This window comes from Felis catus, chromosome D2 (genome assembly GCF_018350175.1).
Source record: "Felis catus isolate Fca126 chromosome D2, F.catus_Fca126_mat1.0, whole genome shotgun sequence".
Taxonomy (NCBI): Eukaryota; Metazoa; Chordata; class Mammalia; order Carnivora; family Felidae; genus Felis; species Felis catus.
The window spans coordinates 60,837,871-60,857,158 of record NC_058378.1 but is presented as its reverse complement, the minus strand read 5'-3'; the positions used below and the strand labels follow the sequence as shown (position 1 = coordinate 60,857,158).

At 51.1% G+C, this 19,288-nt stretch overlaps 1 protein-coding gene across 9 annotated transcripts in view; it reads right to left on the bottom strand.

Annotated features, from left to right (window-relative positions):
• The window catches only part of SUFU (SUFU negative regulator of hedgehog signaling), a 124,247-nt gene that overhangs the window by 22,143 nt on the left and 82,816 nt on the right, over positions 1-19,288 (bottom strand). For 6 of the 9 annotated variants that reach the window (XM_045040609.1, XM_023240862.2, XM_045040611.1 and 3 more), the window contains exons 7-10: positions 17,672-17,828; positions 15,727-15,838; positions 2,196-2,330; positions 225-363 (exon numbers count right to left, since the gene is read on the bottom strand). In XM_045040609.1, the coding sequence (XP_044896544.1) occupies positions 225-363; positions 2,196-2,330; positions 15,727-15,838; positions 17,672-17,828 (543 nt within the window). Of the gene's footprint in view, positions 1-224; positions 364-1,084; positions 1,251-2,195; positions 2,331-15,726; positions 15,839-17,671; positions 17,829-19,288 lie in introns of those variants that run through there. The other 3 variants (XM_045040610.1, XM_003994375.6, XM_045040612.1) reach the window with 2 other exon arrangements.

The following is a 19,288-nucleotide window of genomic DNA, read 5'->3' as shown; positions in this document are numbered from 1 at the left end:
ATCCCTGGTGTCTCAGGGGATGGCGGAGAGGCCAGGAAGTACTACAGCTGATGGGATAGGCAGCAGCATCCACACTCCACATGGTTTCCCATAACCAGCCCTTCTGGAAGGGAGTCAACAACAGCTGCCAAGGGAGGGGAGGGGGAGGCAGGTGTGGGAAGAGCCCACGGAAGACAAGGTAGGGAGGGGGGAAAAAAGGTAGGGAAAGAAAAGGAGCCTCTCACTTGTAACCAGGGTCCATGGGCTGCGTAAGGGTGCTCCTCAGTGGCGAAGGCGCCTTCCACTCCCGTGGAAACAAATGTGATGGCCATGTCACCTGTGATACTTTTATACGTAAAGTGCCGTCCATGCAGGAGCCTGCCCCTGGGGGTAGGAACACAGAGACAGTGAGCAGCAGGCCTGGCCAAGGCTCAGGGACTGTGGGGGCTGTGCTCCCTGGGACAGGGTGCCTGGCAAATGCCCTCTGGACTGCCCACCTGCCCGCCAACAGGGGACTGTAACCAAACACAATCCAAGAGAAACCTCTCACGAGTTCTCTACTGCCATTCTTCCGAAGTGCTCAAAGCTAGCAGAGACACTAGATCAGCATTCAAAGGGCCTGCAGGGGCAGTGGAGTACACCTCCTTCACGTCCTGGTGAGGAAACTGAGACTAGAGAAGGCAGTTAGCAATACGCCCAAGGCCATGCCCAGAACTAAGAGCAGGGTCATGTCCCCCTTTACTTTGAAGGTGGGGGTGAAGCAGTACCTAAACAAACTTCCCAAGCCCCAGGGAGGATGGCATAGTGCCTTCGTAGCACAACTCCTGTGCTCAGGGCAGTGTCTGCCACCTGCTCCTGGGACCTCCCACAAGAACAAAATGGCTAGCCTCGGGGCACCTGTGTGGCTCAGTCAGTGAAGCATCAACTTCAGCTCATGTCAAGATCTCGCTGTGTGTGGCTTCGAGCTCCACATCGGGCTCTGTGCTGACACTGCAGAGCCTGCTTGGGATTCTCTCTCTCTCTCTCTCTCTCTCTCTCTCTCTCTCTCTCTCTCTCCCCCTCCCCCACTTGTGCTCGCTCTCAAAATAAATTAATAAACTTAAAAAAAAAAAAGGCTAGCCCCAAGGCCACAAGCATACCTCAAAACAAACAAATAAATCGTAAATCATAATCATCACCATCATCATCATCATCATCAAAGCTGAAGCCAAATGGGGTCACTCTGAGGGAGCCACAAGAAGCTCCTGTTAATCCCCAGTCTGCAAATACACCTGGGGGAAGGGCAGGCAGGGACAACTAGTGAGCCAGAGATGCCAGTCAGCAAAGGAAGCAAAGCCTGCCCCTTTGCTTTCTCAGGCTGCCTTGGATTAACCCTTTACCAGTCTAAAGATCTTGAGCTTGGGCCAGAGAGGGAGCTGGGGAGGAAATGGCTGGGGTCCTGGTGGGCGGGTCTTTCCAGCCCTTGTTCGTTCTGACCACTTGCTATCTTTGCCCTGCTGCCCAGGGTGGTTGGCCAAGGTTGGTTAGCATCCAAACTCTTTTCTCAGGCTCTGGGCTCAGTGGGGAGGGACCAAACCAGGGTAACCCCGTTCTTCCTTGTCATGTTGTCTGAGTTCAGAGTTATTCTGGTCGCCTCCCCTGCTATAAAAGTGAGGGTGGAAACCCCAAGGGCTATGCAAGAAGCCAGCTGAACAGATTCAGCCCAGTGCAGCATCCCCAAACAGAGAGCTGAATGCTGGCCACAGGGCTGGGTTTTCTGGCACTGTGGACAGCAGCAGAAAGGACACAGCTGGGCTTCTTGGTCCCTCAAGGAGTTTGTTGTGCTGGCCACTGGGTTTGGAGAACTGAGCGCTATGCATGGGAAAAGCAACAAGAAGAAGAAAATAGAGCCCGACCCACCAGAGCCCTGCCCTGCTATTCCAGTGTTACTGACATTGGGCTTGTGGGATGGTAGGGGCGTCTGAGATTGCCGAGACCACTGAGCCTTCCGAAGAGAGTAAGGCTGGAGGGACACCTCTCTGGACAAAGGAGTGTTCTTCCACACAGTGTGGGCTACAGGCTGGTTCAGAGTCCACAGGCCCCCCACAGGCCCAAGATGGAACTGCCCGACTGGCTCTCCTCCCTCCCCGGGTCCCAGACTCCACCCAGGTGTGTGGGAGAAGGCACGCATAGGCCCGGTGGCTCCTTGAGGACGAGCTGTGTGCTGTGGGGCTCACCTTAGGCAAAGGGGAATGAGAGCCCCTGACTCCTGGTTGAATTTCAGATGCACACTCTCAAGTTGTCGTGTGCGGATCAGCTCATGGGGAATGATGGCCGTGGAGCTGTCGCTTTCCAGGCTGTCTTTGCGGCTTCTGCAAAGCAAGCACAGGGACAGGTTCAGCACAAGGTAAATAAATACCACGAGGAGCAGCAAGATGGGAGTCTCTCAGGGTGGGCTCCCGAATAATGACAATGACCGTGACTGATGATAGTGGTTAACAACACCCACCATTCACCGTGTGCTGGCCAAATGCCAGCAGCTGTGCAAAGCACTTCTCACTGACTACTCTCAACATCCCCACGAGGTGGGTACTATTGTTATATCCCTTTTACAGATAAGGAATTGGGAGATCAGAGAAGTTAAGTAACTTGTGCAGCTCCCACTGCCAGGGAGTATGGAGCTGGAAGCTGGTCGAAGTTAGATTGGGTTCCAAAGCCTCATCTTTGGCCAATACACTATATAAAAGTTTACCTCGCAGTGGCTTGTTCTTCCCTATATAGCAGCAGGAGCATCTGGGAGCCCTTTCTCCCCACCCTGGAGTCTCAGTTCCCAAGTTCTCCAAAGCTGGAGTGCTAGAGTACCAGAAGGTGCGGCTCCAAGAACTTCCTTCCAGCCGACCCTGAAAAGGCTATGACTTTCAGCAGGCTCTGAGCATGCTCGCTCCTGCTAATGGCTAGGAGCTGCAGTGACATACACATCCTTCATCTAACCAGGAAATGATACAATCCTCAGTGAGGGGGTGGAAACCAGATTCTTAGGAGTCAGACCAGTGGGCCTGGCTGGGCAGCAGAACCAGGCCACCATCCTGCTGGGTTTTGAGGCCCCAGGGGCCCTGTACTAGATTCCTCCTGCCTGTGGCCTTGGCCACAGTGAGCTGTCACTGCTGCCTCACACTCCCTCCTGTCCTGCTTCCCGCCAACAGCTTGCCCACAACTGGGCCACGGGGTCCCTTTGCAATCTAAGATATGTTCTTTCAAATTCAGCTGCCCCCACTGACAGCCTCTCAAATCTGCCTCAGCCGGAAATGAGGGTTACCCACTGATCCTATTCAAAAGGCCGGATCCTAGTTTGGGCTGTGAATCGCAGAACAATTCCCCAAGTGTCCATCAAAACACTGGGTAAGAAGCTCTAGTTATTTATCATTCAAGGGGCAGGAGCCATCCAGGATGTCCAGGCTCCACAGTCAGGCAGTCAGTGAGGGGCAGGCCCAACCTCCTCACATGCCGGGGGCACTGAGGTGCTAGGGCCTTTGGCCAGTGAGGCACCCCGACAGGCAGAGAACCTCCCCAGAGGGAGGGTGTGAGGTCAGCAGGCAAAAGGATAGAGGGTGACATGGGGCAGCCAGGGTCCTGCCAAGGCAGTGGTTTACGAAAGCCCTTGAGGTAACGGGGACCAGTCCTATCAGCTGTGTGGATCCACCCCCAGATGTAACCGCTCTGTCACAAAGTGGTCCCTTCCTCTGGTTTGCCAAAGTGAATTCCGAAACTGCCCTTTGCCCTAGCTTCTCTTTTGACAAACCCTTTCACAAGACCTGTGAAGGAGACAAATGCTACGTACGGCCAAGCGGGTCATGGAAGTTCAAGACTGGCAGGAAACTCTGAGGTGGTTTAATCTACTTCTTTCCTTTACAAAAGAGAGCTGGAAACAAGTCCAAGGCCACAGAGATGGTCTGTGGCAGGCCAGTGTGGGAGCCTAGGACCTCTTGCTAGATCTCCTTCCCTTACCACCAAACACCACATCGCAGTGGGTGCCCTCAGGGCCCAGACAAGAGCAGAACTCAGAAGACAGCAGCCCTATTCTGCCCCAGAGCGAGGAGGCCAGAGACTCACTCCTGAGTCCTCACAGCAAGCACCCCCTGTATAGGTTATGGTTAGCCCTTCTTTCACAGATGAGGAAAATGGAGGCTCAGAGAGGTGAGGTGACAAGCCTGAGGTCAGAGTGAGTTTAAGGGGAAGAGGCAGGGTGTCATTCTTACAATCGCTTCCCTGTGCCATCTCTGACAACGGGCCCAGAGACCTACCACCGTGTGCCCAAAAGGAGCTGAAGCCTGGCTGCCAGGCGGGGCCTCTGAGCCTACGGGGCCCACTAGAGGATCCCCCGCCTCTCTGGCATGGGCAAAATGCTGATGAACAGCAACTGGGGTAGGGGTGGGGGGTGGAGGGCTGAGAGAGAAGAATCAACAGCACACAGGGCTAGAGACATCTCACGCTGGAGGGAAAAATAAATTGTTGAAAGTCAGCTAAAGTCACCTTGGTAACTGCTACAACACACTCACCCGGAACGAGGACATCAAACCCAACTGCAAACAGCTTTAAAGAAATGGAAAAGAACTTAATCATCTGAAGAATTAATGTGACAAGTGCCCACATTTACACCTCCCACCAACCTTCAATCATTTGAAAACGTACTTTAATCTTTTAAGAGAAAAAAAAAATTGCAAAATGCTAGATCTGCAATCCTGGGGCTTGGGTATTTCCGGCATGCTGCTTCAATGGAAACGCGGCTGCTACACACACACACACACACACACACACACACACACACACGCACACGCGCACACACGCAGGAGCCCAGCTTTTTGCTGATTTGTTTTTTCTGGACATCGATGCAGAAGCATGAATTATTTGTGTGGCTGGGTGAGGTATTAAATCTGCAGCCGACACAGGTTTGCAATGTTTTGCATGGTTGTCAGCTTAATCTTAGTCATAAAAAAATAAGTACTGTGCTCGCCAGCGTGGCCTAATTTTTCAGCTGGGCTGTTTTTGCCCTGAGCTCCCTGTGGAAGAGAAGGCAGAGCTCCAGGGGGCTGGAAGGGAGAAGGGCTCCCAGGGAAGCACGCCCTACACCCACTGGGGACTGCTAGGGATATGGGGCCGGGGGTGAAGGACTGCTTCAGGTGGCAGAGTGGCTAACGTGTAAGTGCTGGGTTCGACTCTCTCATGACCTTAGGCAGATAATGAACCCTCTCTGTAAGCGCCAGTATCCTCTTGATGGGGATAAATAATAATACGCTTTTGTTATGGGGATTGAACAAGGTGACCGGCATGAAGCATCTAACGGTGCCTGAGATGTAGCAGGGGCTCAAAATATATCTGGGCTGGATCAGGGGGCTGCCTCTAGAAGTCTGTCTGCTCTTCCTGCAAGAATGCTGATAGCTTAATAGGGACTTATTTGCCTTTACCAACTGCCTCTGCCAAATCAGTCTTTACTTCTGAACAAAGGTCCTTGCCCTCAGCTTGGGAGACGGGACTTTTGAGATGGGGTTTGAGGGGCTCCTGACTCCCTGAGCAGTCACGGTGGGCCCTGGTCAACTGCTGGTCCTCTGAGAGGCCAACAAAAACCCTTGAGGCCTTTGTTCTGCTAAGGGAGGTACCGGCAGGGCCGTCTTCCTTCTACAAAGCACAATGGTCTTCCTGCAATTCTCATCTGCTGGACCTCAAACTACCCAGAAGTAATTTAATCTCTCCTCCCATGATAGCCTTTCAAATCCCTGAAGCTGCTCCCACAGGCCATCATCAGTTTCTCTTTTCCAGTATCTGTGGCTCTGACTTTCAACTATAATCTTAAGACATGGCTCTGAAATCTTCCAGCTATCCACGTCACTTTCCCTTGCGTTTACTCTAGCATGTCAAAGCCAGAGTGTCATGTCCAGAAGTGAAGTGTCGTGTGTGGAAATAAATATAGCATGTGGTCTAACCAGGGCAGATCAAAGAGGGACTATGAGCTTTCTTGTTTGGGAAATTTTATTTCTATTAAAACTGTCATCAAATTGTCTATTCTTTATAACTTCGTCATATTACCAACTCTTACAGCACACCCTCTGTCAACATCTCCCTCAGGCTCTCTCCCATGGTCTGCGCTTAGACCTCCTCTCCCCCATCTTGTATGTACTGTGGATTAGTTGGAGCTGAGAGACAGACTCTGCATTATCTGGCTACTGTTTCAAGCAGTCCAGGTATTTCTGAAACCTGACTCTGGCATCCATCATACTGCCATTCCCTCCTGACTTCAAGTCACTGACAAAACTGATAAACTCACCATCAATGTTCTCATCCCAGGCTTTGATTAAACAGTGAACAGGACAGGGTCAGGCAGACAGGCTGACAGACTGACATCATTACTCTCTGGGTGGGCTCATCCAACCAATTATAAATTTGCCCAACCGTCCCATCACCAAGTCCTTCACCCTCCTGGATGCTCTTGTGGACATTCCTCTGTCGTGCCAACAATGATGTCAGAAGACATTCTGAAAATGTCTTGCTAAACCCCACCTATAGATCTATAGCACTTCCTTTGTCTATCGGGTAGAAATAGGTAACTATTTTTTTAAGGTGAATTAAAAAAAAAGTTTTTATTTGTTTATTCATTTAAGTAATCTCTACATCCAATGTAGGGCTCAAACTCATGACCCTGAGATCAAGAGTCTCAAGCTTCTCCAACTGAGTCAGCTGGGTGCCCCCCTCCCCGCCCCGGCCCTCCCCATAACTATTTCTAAAAATAGATGAGGATGGTCCAGCAGGCCTGATTCTGATTCTTCGTGAATCCATGCCAACTCTCAGGGTTCACTGTGCCTCTTAAAGAGTATTCACAGCCTGTTTGCCTTATAATCTAGTCCAGAATTTTCCCTGATGGCTGACACTAAGCTCACTAGTTTGGAGAGTGCAAGATGCTTTTTGCATTTTGAAACTTTTGAGTGCTTTCAGTCTGCCAACACCTCTTTCTTATTCCCTCAAAGGTTGGGGACACCAGCTTCATAAATCCCATCTGCCAACTCGCCTGGTGTTCTGGGGCACAATGCATGTGGACCAGGCAGTGTGAAATCGTGGCTTTCCATCTTCTCATCAATGCCTGTGTGACTCTACTCTGATAACCATTTTTTTTTTCTTGAGATGGAAGCATAACAGCACTGGAGTAAATCTTGCTTTCTCTCTGTGTTACTGTGTCCAAACGACAGGGCTTAGGTTTTCTTCTTGTTGCTCCAAACAGAAGTACAGAAAATAAAGTCCTTTTTGCTGGTCACAGCACTGTGTTGCAAGACTCAGTTCTTCTTGCGTTTCAGCCTATTTTGACCCCGTTCCTTAATAGTCTGTGCTGGTGTAACATACTTCTCCTTCTAGATTTTGTTCAAATTCTTCAAGAAATCTGAGTTAAGTAAGATTCTCTACATACCTGTACTGGTCCCTGGAGGTATTACGCCTCCTTTTAGTTTCCAGGGGACTAGTCACAATGCTACTAAGAGGGGCCCTTTACTGAGTGCAGACCGTGGTGCCGCGTCCCCGCGAAGACCCTTTATATACTTTGCTTCCTTTCATTTTCATGGCAACTCTGTCAAGAGGTATCCTTTTCCCCATTTTACAGATGAAGAAACTGAAACTCAGAGACTTAAATAACTAGCCCAAGGTCACACAGTGAATGAATAATGGGCTGAGACAAAATCCCCAGGTCTTCCTGACGCCAACTGTAACAACCACAGTATTTCTCCTTAAGAATTTCCCATCCCTTTGAGTGGGCTTTCGTTCTGGGCTTTCAAGGCCACAAGGGCACATCTATTTTTTTCCCTGAACTCTTAAAAAAAAAAAAAAAGAAACAACCTACTTCCTAGAAGCCAAGGCAGGGCTTCCCAAAGGGTATTTGATGGCATCTTAGCTTCAGGGAAGCTCCTGGAAAAGCAGATGGGGCAAGAGCCGGAGGCAACACACTGGGTCTCAGGTTAGAGACCTAAAATGTCGGCATTTTGAAGACTCTGAGGAGGACTGCAGAGGGCAAACCAGCCAGTTTCATTTTATGTAAGCCAGCATCTTCCAACCTTAGTCATGGAACCCCCTTTTACTTAACACCCAACAAAACCCCCTAAAAGGCTGTGAGGACCCTCCATCTGGGGACGACGGGCCTGGCACTGCTCTGACAGGGCACAGGGTTTTCCTTCCTGATCTCGCTCTGCCCAGATGCTCTCTCCCAGCGCCCTATCACTTCCACTCCATCCGTCTCCACTGCTGGTCAGCATCAGGTGCACAGCCGAGTGCCCCTCACTGTTCCCTTTATGCCAAGATAGTTGCTCTCAGGAGACCTGTCGGGCAGTTACCGGCTGCTAACCTTCAGCTCTCAGCCCGGTGCTGGGGCAGCTGAAGTGCCTCTACACGTCCAGGGCTGCCTTGGTGCCAATTCTGTGATTTTCAGTGAGAACAGGTTATCCTTTCCTTTAGCTGGACGGGGTGAGCTGTAACAGCTCCTACAATATCACTTCTTGGACTTTTATTTATGATTCTTTTTAAAGTTTAAGGAGTCACAGAGTCCTGGCAGGTTCATTCCAACAGGCAGCAGTCTTCCCATCCCACTCCTCGGAGACAACCACGATCCTCTCTGTAGGCTGACTCTTTTGATGTTTTCCTCGTTATTTCTGATATGCTTTCTTTCTTTCTACTTCCCGATATTCCCCTCTCAGGTTTTACCTATTGACTTCCTACTAAGGAATATGAGCTTTTAGCTCTCTTCTGTCCCCTACTCCAGCCCTCCCACCTTCCCAAGAAAACTGTATCGTAAGTTGGTTTGGATCAGTATAAAGTGTCTACATTATTATATGAAACCAAGGCTGTTTACATCTGAGCCTGTTACAACTATGATGTCTACTCTTAGTAAAGTACACTTCCCTGGTGCAGTTTTCTATTTTCCTTGGTTTTAACAACAATCTTGGTTTTCTACTGTGTTTATTACTAATTAAATCCTAAACTACCAATGGTCTAGAGATTTCCCCAAGACACTCATATACATCAAGTATTTATCAATTTTATCTCTTTTATTAAATTTTATTTGAGAGAGAGAGAGAGAGTGAGCGAGCAGGGAGGAGGGACAGAGGGAGACAGAGAGAATCTTCAGCAGACTCCATGCTCAGCCCGATGCAGGGCTCAATCTCATGACCCTTGGTATCATTACCTGAGCTAAAATCAAGAGTCGGACACTCAACTGACTGAGCTACCCAGGTGCCCCTAAATTTTATCTTTTCAAAGACCTTCCTCCAGAGGTCCTTCCAAACTGGCTGCCTTCCATTCTTGCTGCACAGCTGTCCTCACCGTCACCCTGGTGATTCCCCTTGCTTCTTTCCCATGCTGGACCCCATTTCCTGTACCCCACTTGTATGCCTCACTCATTCTGCTGGAATAGTGAACAGAGTTCACTGTATTTTTTGGCGTGCTTTTCTCAAAGAGTGCCCGCTGACCCGCTACCCTCATGGGTTTCGAGGCAAACTAAAATACCAGCTTTACTCTGTACAGTGGTGTATAAACTTCCAAGGCCTACTTTCCGGTTACTTTTTCCTATGATTGGCAGGAACCCCCTCCACTTTATCCTCTTTTAGAGGCAGCACCCAAGTGGTGAAGAGGCCTGGCTCAAACAATCCAAGGTTCAAGTCTTGGGTCTGACAGTTATTCCCAGCTTACTGACCCTAGATAAGTTATAAAATCTGTCTAAGCCTCCGTGTTGTAATTTGTACAAACGGGGACAACAGCAGCCCACAACACGGGGCCTGGCACACGGCAGTGCTCGATAAAAACTGCCTGCACAGCCACAAGAACCTGTCCAGCCCAGGACGCTTCCTGTAGTGGGAACGGTGAGGGGTGGTGTATGGGACAGCTTAGATGCACACCTCGGTAATTCAGGAATTGATCTAAATCTTTCCATTTATTTCTTTACCACCTGTCTATGTAACACATTCTATATTTATGCTTCCCACTACATAAGGTGACTTTTTACATATCCTAAAACACTCTCTGCTTCCAGTGTCAAGAGAGACTCCTGATTTCTAGGACTGTATGGTTTATGGCACATGCTCTGTTCACCCTACCCACACTTTACAGACCGACAGAACTGTATCCATATTTCCTCTCCACCCAGGTCTCTTCAGATCAAAAAGTCTTAACTTTTCCATTTAAGCCTAAGGGTACTTTTTGGTCATATTCTATCAATGGCAGCAGGCATGGAAAGGAGACCAGCTGAACCTCTGAGGCTCCCTTTAGCCACAACCCCGGTCCCGTGACAGTGGTGACATCTGCACTGGCCACACGACTCGGGGCCTCCCCCTTGGAGATGCCCGGGAGTGGGAACCAGGGCATCAGAGTTGGCAACTATTCAATAGTGAAGCGGGTTTGGCATGCGGAGCCCAGCCCAACCTCTGGCTTCCGCCTCTAGCCTGGGAGATTATTCCTTTTGCTTTCAGGCTGCTGACGAAAGCTCTGAACTTTCCAGAGAAAAAACCAGCTGAAGGTCCCCCTTCAGGGCAGGATTGGGACAGGGTATAGGTGTGGGGTCGGGGTAAAGGCACTAGCTCACCTCCACAGCTACTACTAAGCCCAAGGCGGTATCACCTGGTAAACACCAGTAGCCAAATGATAAAGAACCGCATTTTCACCGTGAGTACCCCAAGGGCAGGACGTGCCGATGGAACAGCGGGGCAGGGTGTGACTAAAGAAGAGTGAGTGAGCAAAACTGCCATGATGGTGAGGGGATTCCTTCAGCAACCATTAACTCCTCTGGGCACCAGGGACCCCCGCCCCCTTGCCCAGCCCCCCAACTTGCGTGGGAGATGAGGATGCCTGCTTTCCTGAGTGAGCCCACTCTCACCAGAACGCCTGGCTTTCTGTTTTCTGAGACACTGAGTCATTTCCTCTCTCCAGCTCTCACCTTCGAGCCTTCCTTTTCCCTTCCCTGGAGAAGTGACTCACTGCTGAAGTGTTGGGTGACACTGAGGATCAAAGATGGGCGATAAAAATACTCCTGATTGTGCAACTTGAAGAAGGGGGATGCAGTGTAGACTGAGGATTCAACACGCTGGCCATGAACTCTGAGGCCACGGCTCCATGTCTCTGGGATGGTGGAGCAGAGCAAGGAGTTCAAACACCAATCGGCCTGGGCCGGATTTGCTGTGGGGCCCCTTGTTCTGTCCTCTCAAATGTTTGTCTCTGAGAAAGGCACACAAAGGCAGGCACTTAGCACAACATGCGTGGATCACAGAGGCCTGGGCCCTTCCCCCCATCAGCCCTGCGGAGCCTGGCTGGGGCCCTGTGAGCAGGGCTGTTTCTTTCTGGGTTTTCTTTCCAGTGAAAACAACCGTACTTCCCCAGCGTGGGAGTGGTGAGGGAAGCCAACGTGACAGACTCAGGCTCTGGGCTGGCCGCTGCACTGATGTGAAGGATCCTTTGAGCAGGGTCACCCACAACTGCCCTGCACGTGAGCCCTGCGCCCCGACGGCCCAGCTGTTTTCCCGGACCGAAACTCACCTTCCTTCACCCAATTCACTAGATGCAAACTAGATATTTTCTTCTCCTAGTGAATCATCACAGACCTCATAGGGTGAGCAAAACAAAACACAAGTTTCTCTAAAGGATGACTCCCTGGCCAGGTTATAAGCTATTCAAGATGGGAACAGAGGCAGCAAAGTCACTCCGTCCAAAAGGCAAACAGATGGGAGCAGAGACACTCATAAAAGTGGGGAGAAATATATGTGCACGCGTGTGTGTGTTGGGGGGTTGTGCAGTGGAGACTGTCACAACCAGAGAATTCATGCTAAAAACCTTAATTCTTCAGGAAATTAAGGCAAAAAAGCAAAAAAGCAAAAAAAAAAAAAAAAAAAAAAAAAAGCCTTAAAAGCCGCTGGCATGATCCCAGAAGACTGAGAAACTTGGCTCAGAAATGATGGTTAGTTTGCTTTTTAAAGATGCCTCAACTACAAAGTGGTTTTCTCACAGTCAGGAACCTTCCCCTGCCAACACATATGTACACACACGCATGAGCCCTGCCCTTCTGTGGGAGGGTATGCGACCCAGAGAGCTTCGTAAAGGTCCTCCAACCTCAGTCAAGTGAGACCCTGGCAGAGAGAGGGGGAGGTCCTGGAACACTGCTGCAGGTTCCCAGCATCAGAGAAGTTTATGAAAATGCAAAGCTCCCCACCCAGTGCACCTGACCACACACATCCTCTGAGTCCCTGCGAGAGGCTAGGGAGCAAAGTCCAAACTCCGCAGAACAGTCTAGGCAACCTCAGACAGAGAAGAAGCCCGGGGCCTCTTTCCCCCCTCTGGTCCCTACCACTGCCGGCAGGCACAGTCCTTAAGCCAGGCTCTCAGTGGCCAAAAGGAGTTGCTTCCCAGGCTTCCCAAACTCACCCGGGGAGGGCAGTGGGAAGGGAGGCGCCAGTGAGCCGAAGGAGGCTTTTCTCAACTGATCATCTTGGGAAAAGCCAGATACAAATTTCACGGCTGGAATGCAAGGGTTGTGAAACCCTGAAAGAAGCCCCAAAAGGGGCCAAGGACTCTCCTTCCAGGAAGGCGATGGGAGGAGGGCTGGCAAGCGCAAGTGGGAGAGGAGCAGGTTACCCAGAGGGGCCTGCCTTTCTGGGAAGCAGGAAGTAAGGTCAAAAGAAAGAAAGGAAGAAAGAAATCCCCTAGCCCTGAGGTGGTAGAGGGGACAGAGAGATAGGGTTGGTTTTGCTTCTGAACATAAAGAAAACTAGGCTTTGTGTCAAAAAGTAATTCTGGTATAAACGAGCCAAATATGATACAGCTCGTTATCTCTGGGATTTGGAAGCACCGAACTGACCACATGTCCTCCCTAGAGTTAAATACGCAGAGTAAGCTTCTAACATGGGACTTAGTCTTGTCCTCAGTGTCATGTGAGAGGTTCCTAGTCCTGCTCCAACTAGTTAGATGAGGTCCCCCAACGAGGGTCACTAGTACCTCAGCCTTGTGTGTCCCTCATGCGGTCCCTGAGAATGGGGTAAGGAAGGTCGCAAGTAGGGAAGACTGCCCCAAGCTCCACCCTTTTCTAACCTTGGACAAGTTACTTACTAGCCTCTTTGTACCTCAGTTTCCTCACCTATAAAAGGGGGATAATAAGATTATCTACTTCACAAAGTGACTCAGAATAAATTAAGCTCATGTGGCATAAAGCACTTGGAACATTACTTGGCACACAGTAGTCACTATGGAGACGTCAGCGGCTTTTGGGGTGTGAAAAGAGCAAGGGCTCGACGCCCCCCTCAGGTGGGCCAGAGTTCACACTAAGGCCCAGGCTCCATCGGCTCTTCTGAACCGTAGCCTTCTCAGACCATACCCAGACCCGTGTGGAACCAGCGCGCCCCAGCCTAGAAAGCCTGACTAAAGGAAAATCAGACATGCACACACAATAAGGCCCACGCTGGTTGTTCCCCCACAGGGAGAGGAGCAAACACTAGTGCCAGCACATTTTGGGCCGGCTTTCTCAGTCGCATCCATGTGGTTTATCTGAAACGGGGTCAGGTCCCAGAGTGGGCAGCATAGATATTACAATCGTGCTTGCTGATCTAAACTGAGTCCATCATCATCGATCGTGAGATAACAGCGAGCTAGAGCCTCGAGACACTTGAAGAGTGTGTTGGAAAAGGTTCTTGGCAAAGCAGGAAGAACCATTTCTCAACCAATTGCTAACAAATTGGTAACTAGTGCCGAGAACCTCAGAAGAGACGTTCTGATTCCCTCCAGGCTGCAGACTCCAGCACTTTGGAGACCTGACTGGGCGCTTGAGCTGCAGGGAAGGGAAATGACCCCAAAGGGCCAGCACCCCTGATCTATTTCCACCCATCTACAGATAGCCCTTGGACCAGATCCAATGCCCCTCTGCCCAGTCAGGGGCCGGGCTGAGTCTGGGCTGTACGTATGCATCCGGGAACCCTGAATCCTTGGGTCCCCACAACGTGTGGAAGTGCAGCAGCTGGACGTATGCCCAGGACAGGGAGCGAGATTTCAAGCCTGTTGTACAAATATAAGAGGGGCAAGTGGGGTGTGTCTCTGCAGGAGCCCCTGCCCTTCTTCCCAGAAACCTGGACCTTCCAGAGTTGACAAGGCCATCTGAACTGAGACAGTCTACAAGTTATAGGCAATATGCTTAAGCCTTTAAGCCTTCAAGTACCTCCCGGCCTCCCCGCCAGTGCCAACGGGGCCTAGAAGGAGAAGCCAAGCTCAGGGCATGGGAAGGAGCATGGCCCTGGGACAGGGTCCAGACTCGTAGGTGGAGAGCTTCCAGATGCCCCACGCCTCAGCCTGGCCATCTGCTGCTGCCAGGGGAAGATCATGGTGCCTCACGCCAGCTACTTCAAAGCAGATGGCTGGAGAAACCCACTGGCTGGAGTTGAAAGCTGCTCGGAGGTGGCAGTGGAGGCTTCTCCAGGCTCTTGCCAAAAAGTTCAACCCGCCTGGCTTCTGGACGGCAGCTTCACCAGGTGAGCCATCTTGGGCAGCCAGAGTAACCAGCCCTCCCTCCTCCACAATCTGCTCCCAGGTTGAAGCTTTGACTTTAACCAGCCAGGCCTCCCCTGTTCCATCCACATCAGCTCCTTCTCCTGCTTGAAAGGTCTAGGGCACCTTCAGGGTCCGTCTCACGTTCTTCCTCCTCCAAGAAGCCCTCCCTGACTATTCCAGATCATGCTGACTTGTCTTTTCTGTAGACTAGTAGATCACTACCACTTCTGGGGATCATGGATGAGCAGATGGAGCTAGAATTCAAAGAGGTAGCTATTTCTAACTAACTGCATCTACACCCAGACTCACACCAACTTCGGTTCACGCACCCCCAAAGGAAGAGCCTATATCCTAGGTGGCCCTCTGGGCCCTGAGCTTGCCACACAGCAAGCACGTAATAAAGACTTCTCAGAAGAGGGATAGATCACCCTGGTCTTGCAGGAGTTCTGTGCTTCCCTTTTAGCCCAGGGTGCAGCAACTTCCTCCCTGGCAGGCAAGGTTTCTGCTCTGGGCTGCCAGCTCCCAGGCAGCCCTTGCCAGCATCTATTCCCTACAGCTTCCCTGATTCAAAGGGCAGAAGGGGGTGCCCAGCTCCAGCCCTGCCTACCACTTATCACCTATCAGAGGAAGAGAGGTCAGCAGGAAGAGGATCTGACCTGTAGGGGTGGCCACAGTCTCTCCCAAGAGCTATTGGGGCCCCACGACAGGCAGCAGAGGCCTGCAAAGGACTTCCCTTCCCTTCCCTGGGCCTCATGGAAGGGAGGCAGGAAAAAGGGCCTCAGCAGCAGGCATCCACTATGGGGCTGGCCAGACAGGGAGGCCCCTGGGGCTGCAGCTATCAGCCGGAGACCAGGCTCCAGGAAGGAAGGAAGGGCAACTCTGGCCGAGGCCGAGATAAGGAGGGGAGTCGTGCTCAGCACAATGGGCTCCCACAAGGCTGGGATTTTGCCCCAACTTGGCCTCCCGTCTGCTCACACAGCCCATGTAAATATTTACTGATGTTTATATTTCTGGTCCGCTAGGTTCCCTCTGAGGCCCTTTTATGACCCACAGATCTGTGTGCCCCAGAGACCCTGGGCCCATCCAACAAGGGCTATGGGCATTGTTCTCTCTCATGCAAGCCCCAGGGACAGACCCTTCAGAACAAAACTTCCCCCCACTTGTACCAGCCCTGGAACACTGCTTTCAGGAAGCTGTACTAGCCCCCTCTGTGGGCAAGGAACTTACGGGGCCCGGTCGTGGGTGAAGCCGTTCTGCCGCTGAGGGTTGATTGGCGGAAGGACAGGTTTGCTGTTGATCTCAAGTCCTCTCCTCAAGGTCTCCCGGATCTGCTCCGTGTCTGCAACAACACCACAAGCTGCCTCATGGGCTCCTAACATCCCACTCAGAACCTGGCTCTGCAGACATGCTGGGGAAAGGCCCTGTGAAGCCCATGAGCCCACCCTAGAGCTGAGTGAGAGCAGTACGAGCACACAGGGCAGATGAGGCACCATGCTCTCAAGAAACTTCTGGTCTGAAGAGTGCCATTCTTGTAGAAGACCACAGGGGGTGACCTTCAGACTTCAGAAGGGCACCTTCCAAGACAGGGCTTTTCACTGTCCTTCCCCTTCCTGGGCCACAAGCCCTAGGTTTACCCTTAACATAGCCCCAGACAGTGACTAACAAGGTCTTTGCCAGTGCCCAAGATCACTTAGGGATGCTTCCCACTGTAATGGGTGCCACTAAGGGCTGCAAGTGTCTTGCCATGAATGAACTCTTATATAGTTTCTGGGTTCTGGTTGGTCATATGGTATCTGGCCCTGCCACCCTTCTCCTTGGGCCAGGTCAGTGGGATGATGAAGTCACCTCCCTACCTTGGCCCAGGAACCTTGTCTCTCCATGGGTCTGCCAAGGGCCAGGGGGTGAGAGAGGAATCTCTTGGTGGGACTATTTCTTTGCAAGGTGCTTTGCTGATCTTTGGGATGAAGCTCACTATTCTGGTCCCCTACAGAGATTTTGGTCTAAGACTTACCTCTGCAAACTGCAAACACATCCAGAAAAGCAAATTAATGCTGAGTGCTCCAAGGATGGGCTTAAAGTGGACTACAGAGGTCATAATACTAACTTTTCTAACTGTCTGCCTTGTTACAGTGATGCAGGTACTTGTATAATTTTTAAAAATTAGCCAATCATGAAATTGGCTAATTGAAATCGTGGACAAGACTATGAATCCCTCCTTATACTACCTCTTTCGTCAAAAGCAACTGAACGATTTTAATAACTGCTGACTTTCTCTCGGAACTTCTGATGGGTGTAGCACACCAACAGAACAAGCAAGAAGGCAAAAGGGAGTCAGATATTTGCACCAGGGGTTTAAGTTTGTCCTTTATGGAAAGAGAAGTGCTTTTGTGCTATCACATGTGTAGGTATTTTATTCAGGACTGTGGGTATCTTACTCTTCAAACAATAAGAAAAGGTAGAGGAATTCGAGAAAGAAAGTAGAAAAAGCTGTGAACACACGTATATGTAAAGGCCTGCCTCCCTTTTGCAGTTTGGTAGGGATGCCCTTTGCTAAGAACCACAGCTGTTTCTACTGCCAAGACCACCTTGGTGAGCTTCTAACAGGAGAGCCATATCCTCCTTCGCCAAGGCCCTGCTCAGAAGGCAGTGGGTACAGGGTGCCCGGCACACAGCCACTTACACTATATCTGCAGGACAGTGAGGCAGGGAAGTTAGTGGGCTGGCCTCACACTCAGGCCTCTCTCATCTAAGGCCTGGGAGGGCCTGAGGCCATAGTGATTCTTGGGTCTGGCATGGCTTTCAAGCCGGAGCTGGGCCCTGTGTCAATTCCGTGGGTGGCCAATGCTTGTTCTTTTGCACTTGGGTGGACTATGGCCTTTTCCTGTAACTGTTCTGTGGCTTCCACTCACCTCCATGACCTCAGATTGCAAGGGGCAAATCTAAAACACAATGGTCACTGCTCGTGGTGCATCTGAAATACACACAGGAAACACAGGAGAAATGGCCCAATAAAGCTCTCCTCATGCCACCCTTTGGAAGGCTTCACTTGCTGTTTAGATCCTGCCAGGAAGGGAACTATTGAATGGGCTGCTGTTGTTAGAGACTCGTCCTAGAGAGCCCGAAAACTGGGCCTGGGGCAAGGGGAAGGGGAAGGCTTGGTGGTAGCAGCTACCTTTGCCAGAGAGCCGCCGTGGCTGCGTGCCGATACAGATGCTCCGGCTGTCCTCGTCATCCTCAGGGGGCCGGCTCAGGTCATCCCAGGCACATTTGGCACTGACGCCACTCAGGTTGGAGCCATCCGTCTCGATGCCTTTGTCAACTCTCTCCTGCTTGGAAAGAACCAAAGAGCCAGAGTTCCTTCAGCGAACCGGTGGCCCAGGGTCACCACCACCCTTCTGGTATTTAACGATTCTTGTAGGTGCTGAGCACAGGATAGGTGCTGGAAGAGCAGGATCTCTGATCTTGTTCTGCCCTGGTTACTAACACATGACAGTCTCTGCCAGCCACTGGACTCCTCCAGGGGAACCAGGGATCAGGGGAAGCCAGGAAGCATGAAAATCCCAAGGGAAGCTTCTCCTCTAGCTCAACCTTCCAGTAAAATGACCTGCACACCTGTTTCGGAGCTCTAATTCTGCCCACCTCATGCCAGCCCATGGAGCTGATGCGGCAGAGAAAGGAACTATTTCCCTGAGGAAAGGTACAGTCCTTCCTCTCCTCCCTGGTTAGCCAGGAAAAACCCCTTGTTACTGCTACAGAGAACAGGGCGGAAGCCTGCCAGGTGGGAGAGGCCAGGACTCAGCCCAACTTCTCCAACCTCACACCTGCAGTTTCCTCTTCTAACAGCAGAGGGTGTGGTCACCCACAGAAGCGTCACCAGAGAGCAGAAGGGCAGGACTTCCTCTAGCTGCATCACTAACTTGTTTGGCAAAGGATTCTGGATGGAGTTTCTTTTCCGTGTCTTAGACTGAAATGGGGGCCTGGAGGGCAGTGACCAACTACAGACCCCACCAGAGGCCCTTCCTTTGTGCAGGCCTTGGCACTGTGGAGTCCAAACACTCTCCAAATAGCCTCAAGGAAGAGCTGTACCCAAACATCCCTGGGATTTCTGGTAAAACATAGTTCTGTGATGCTGGGCGTTGGATTAAAGGTCATCTGGAAGGCTCTAGCAACATTGCTTATAAACAGCCACGTGGGCCAAATAAAGCTCCTAAGTGAAAGCACCTCAATAAGAGTCCGCACCCCGCTGTCTGCCTCACCCTCTCCCTGCGGCTCCACAGGCATCACACCAGCCTGCTGCTCAGCCAGGGAGCTATGTGTGGAAACACAAGGAAAGGCCCTTATTTCTTGAGACCAGTAGCAGATGGCCCCGCCCTGATGCCTCCTTTCCAGCGCTACCATCAGCTTAGGTGAAGCTCAGGATTCTTTTTTTTTTTTTATTTAAGATTTTACTTTTAAAGAATCTCTAACACCCAGCGTGGGGCTTGAACTTGAAACCCTGAAATCAAGAGTTGCATGCGCTACTGACAGAGCCAGCCAGGCACCCCGAAGCAGGGGATTCTGAGCAGAGACAGGGAGAGGCCGACGGCAGGAGCAGCTCCATGTTCCAGGTAGGAGCATGTGGGCCCTGCTTTGCTCAGGGTAGAGTCTGAGTTTTTCCCTTTCCATTGGCTGCCCTGAGGACACTCACCTTAGCAAAGAGCTGAGGAGGTCTCCTGACTCAACTAGTTCAGCCCGCTTACTTTACAAGTAAAAAAAGAAAGAATTAGGACCCGGAGAAGGGACTTCTTTA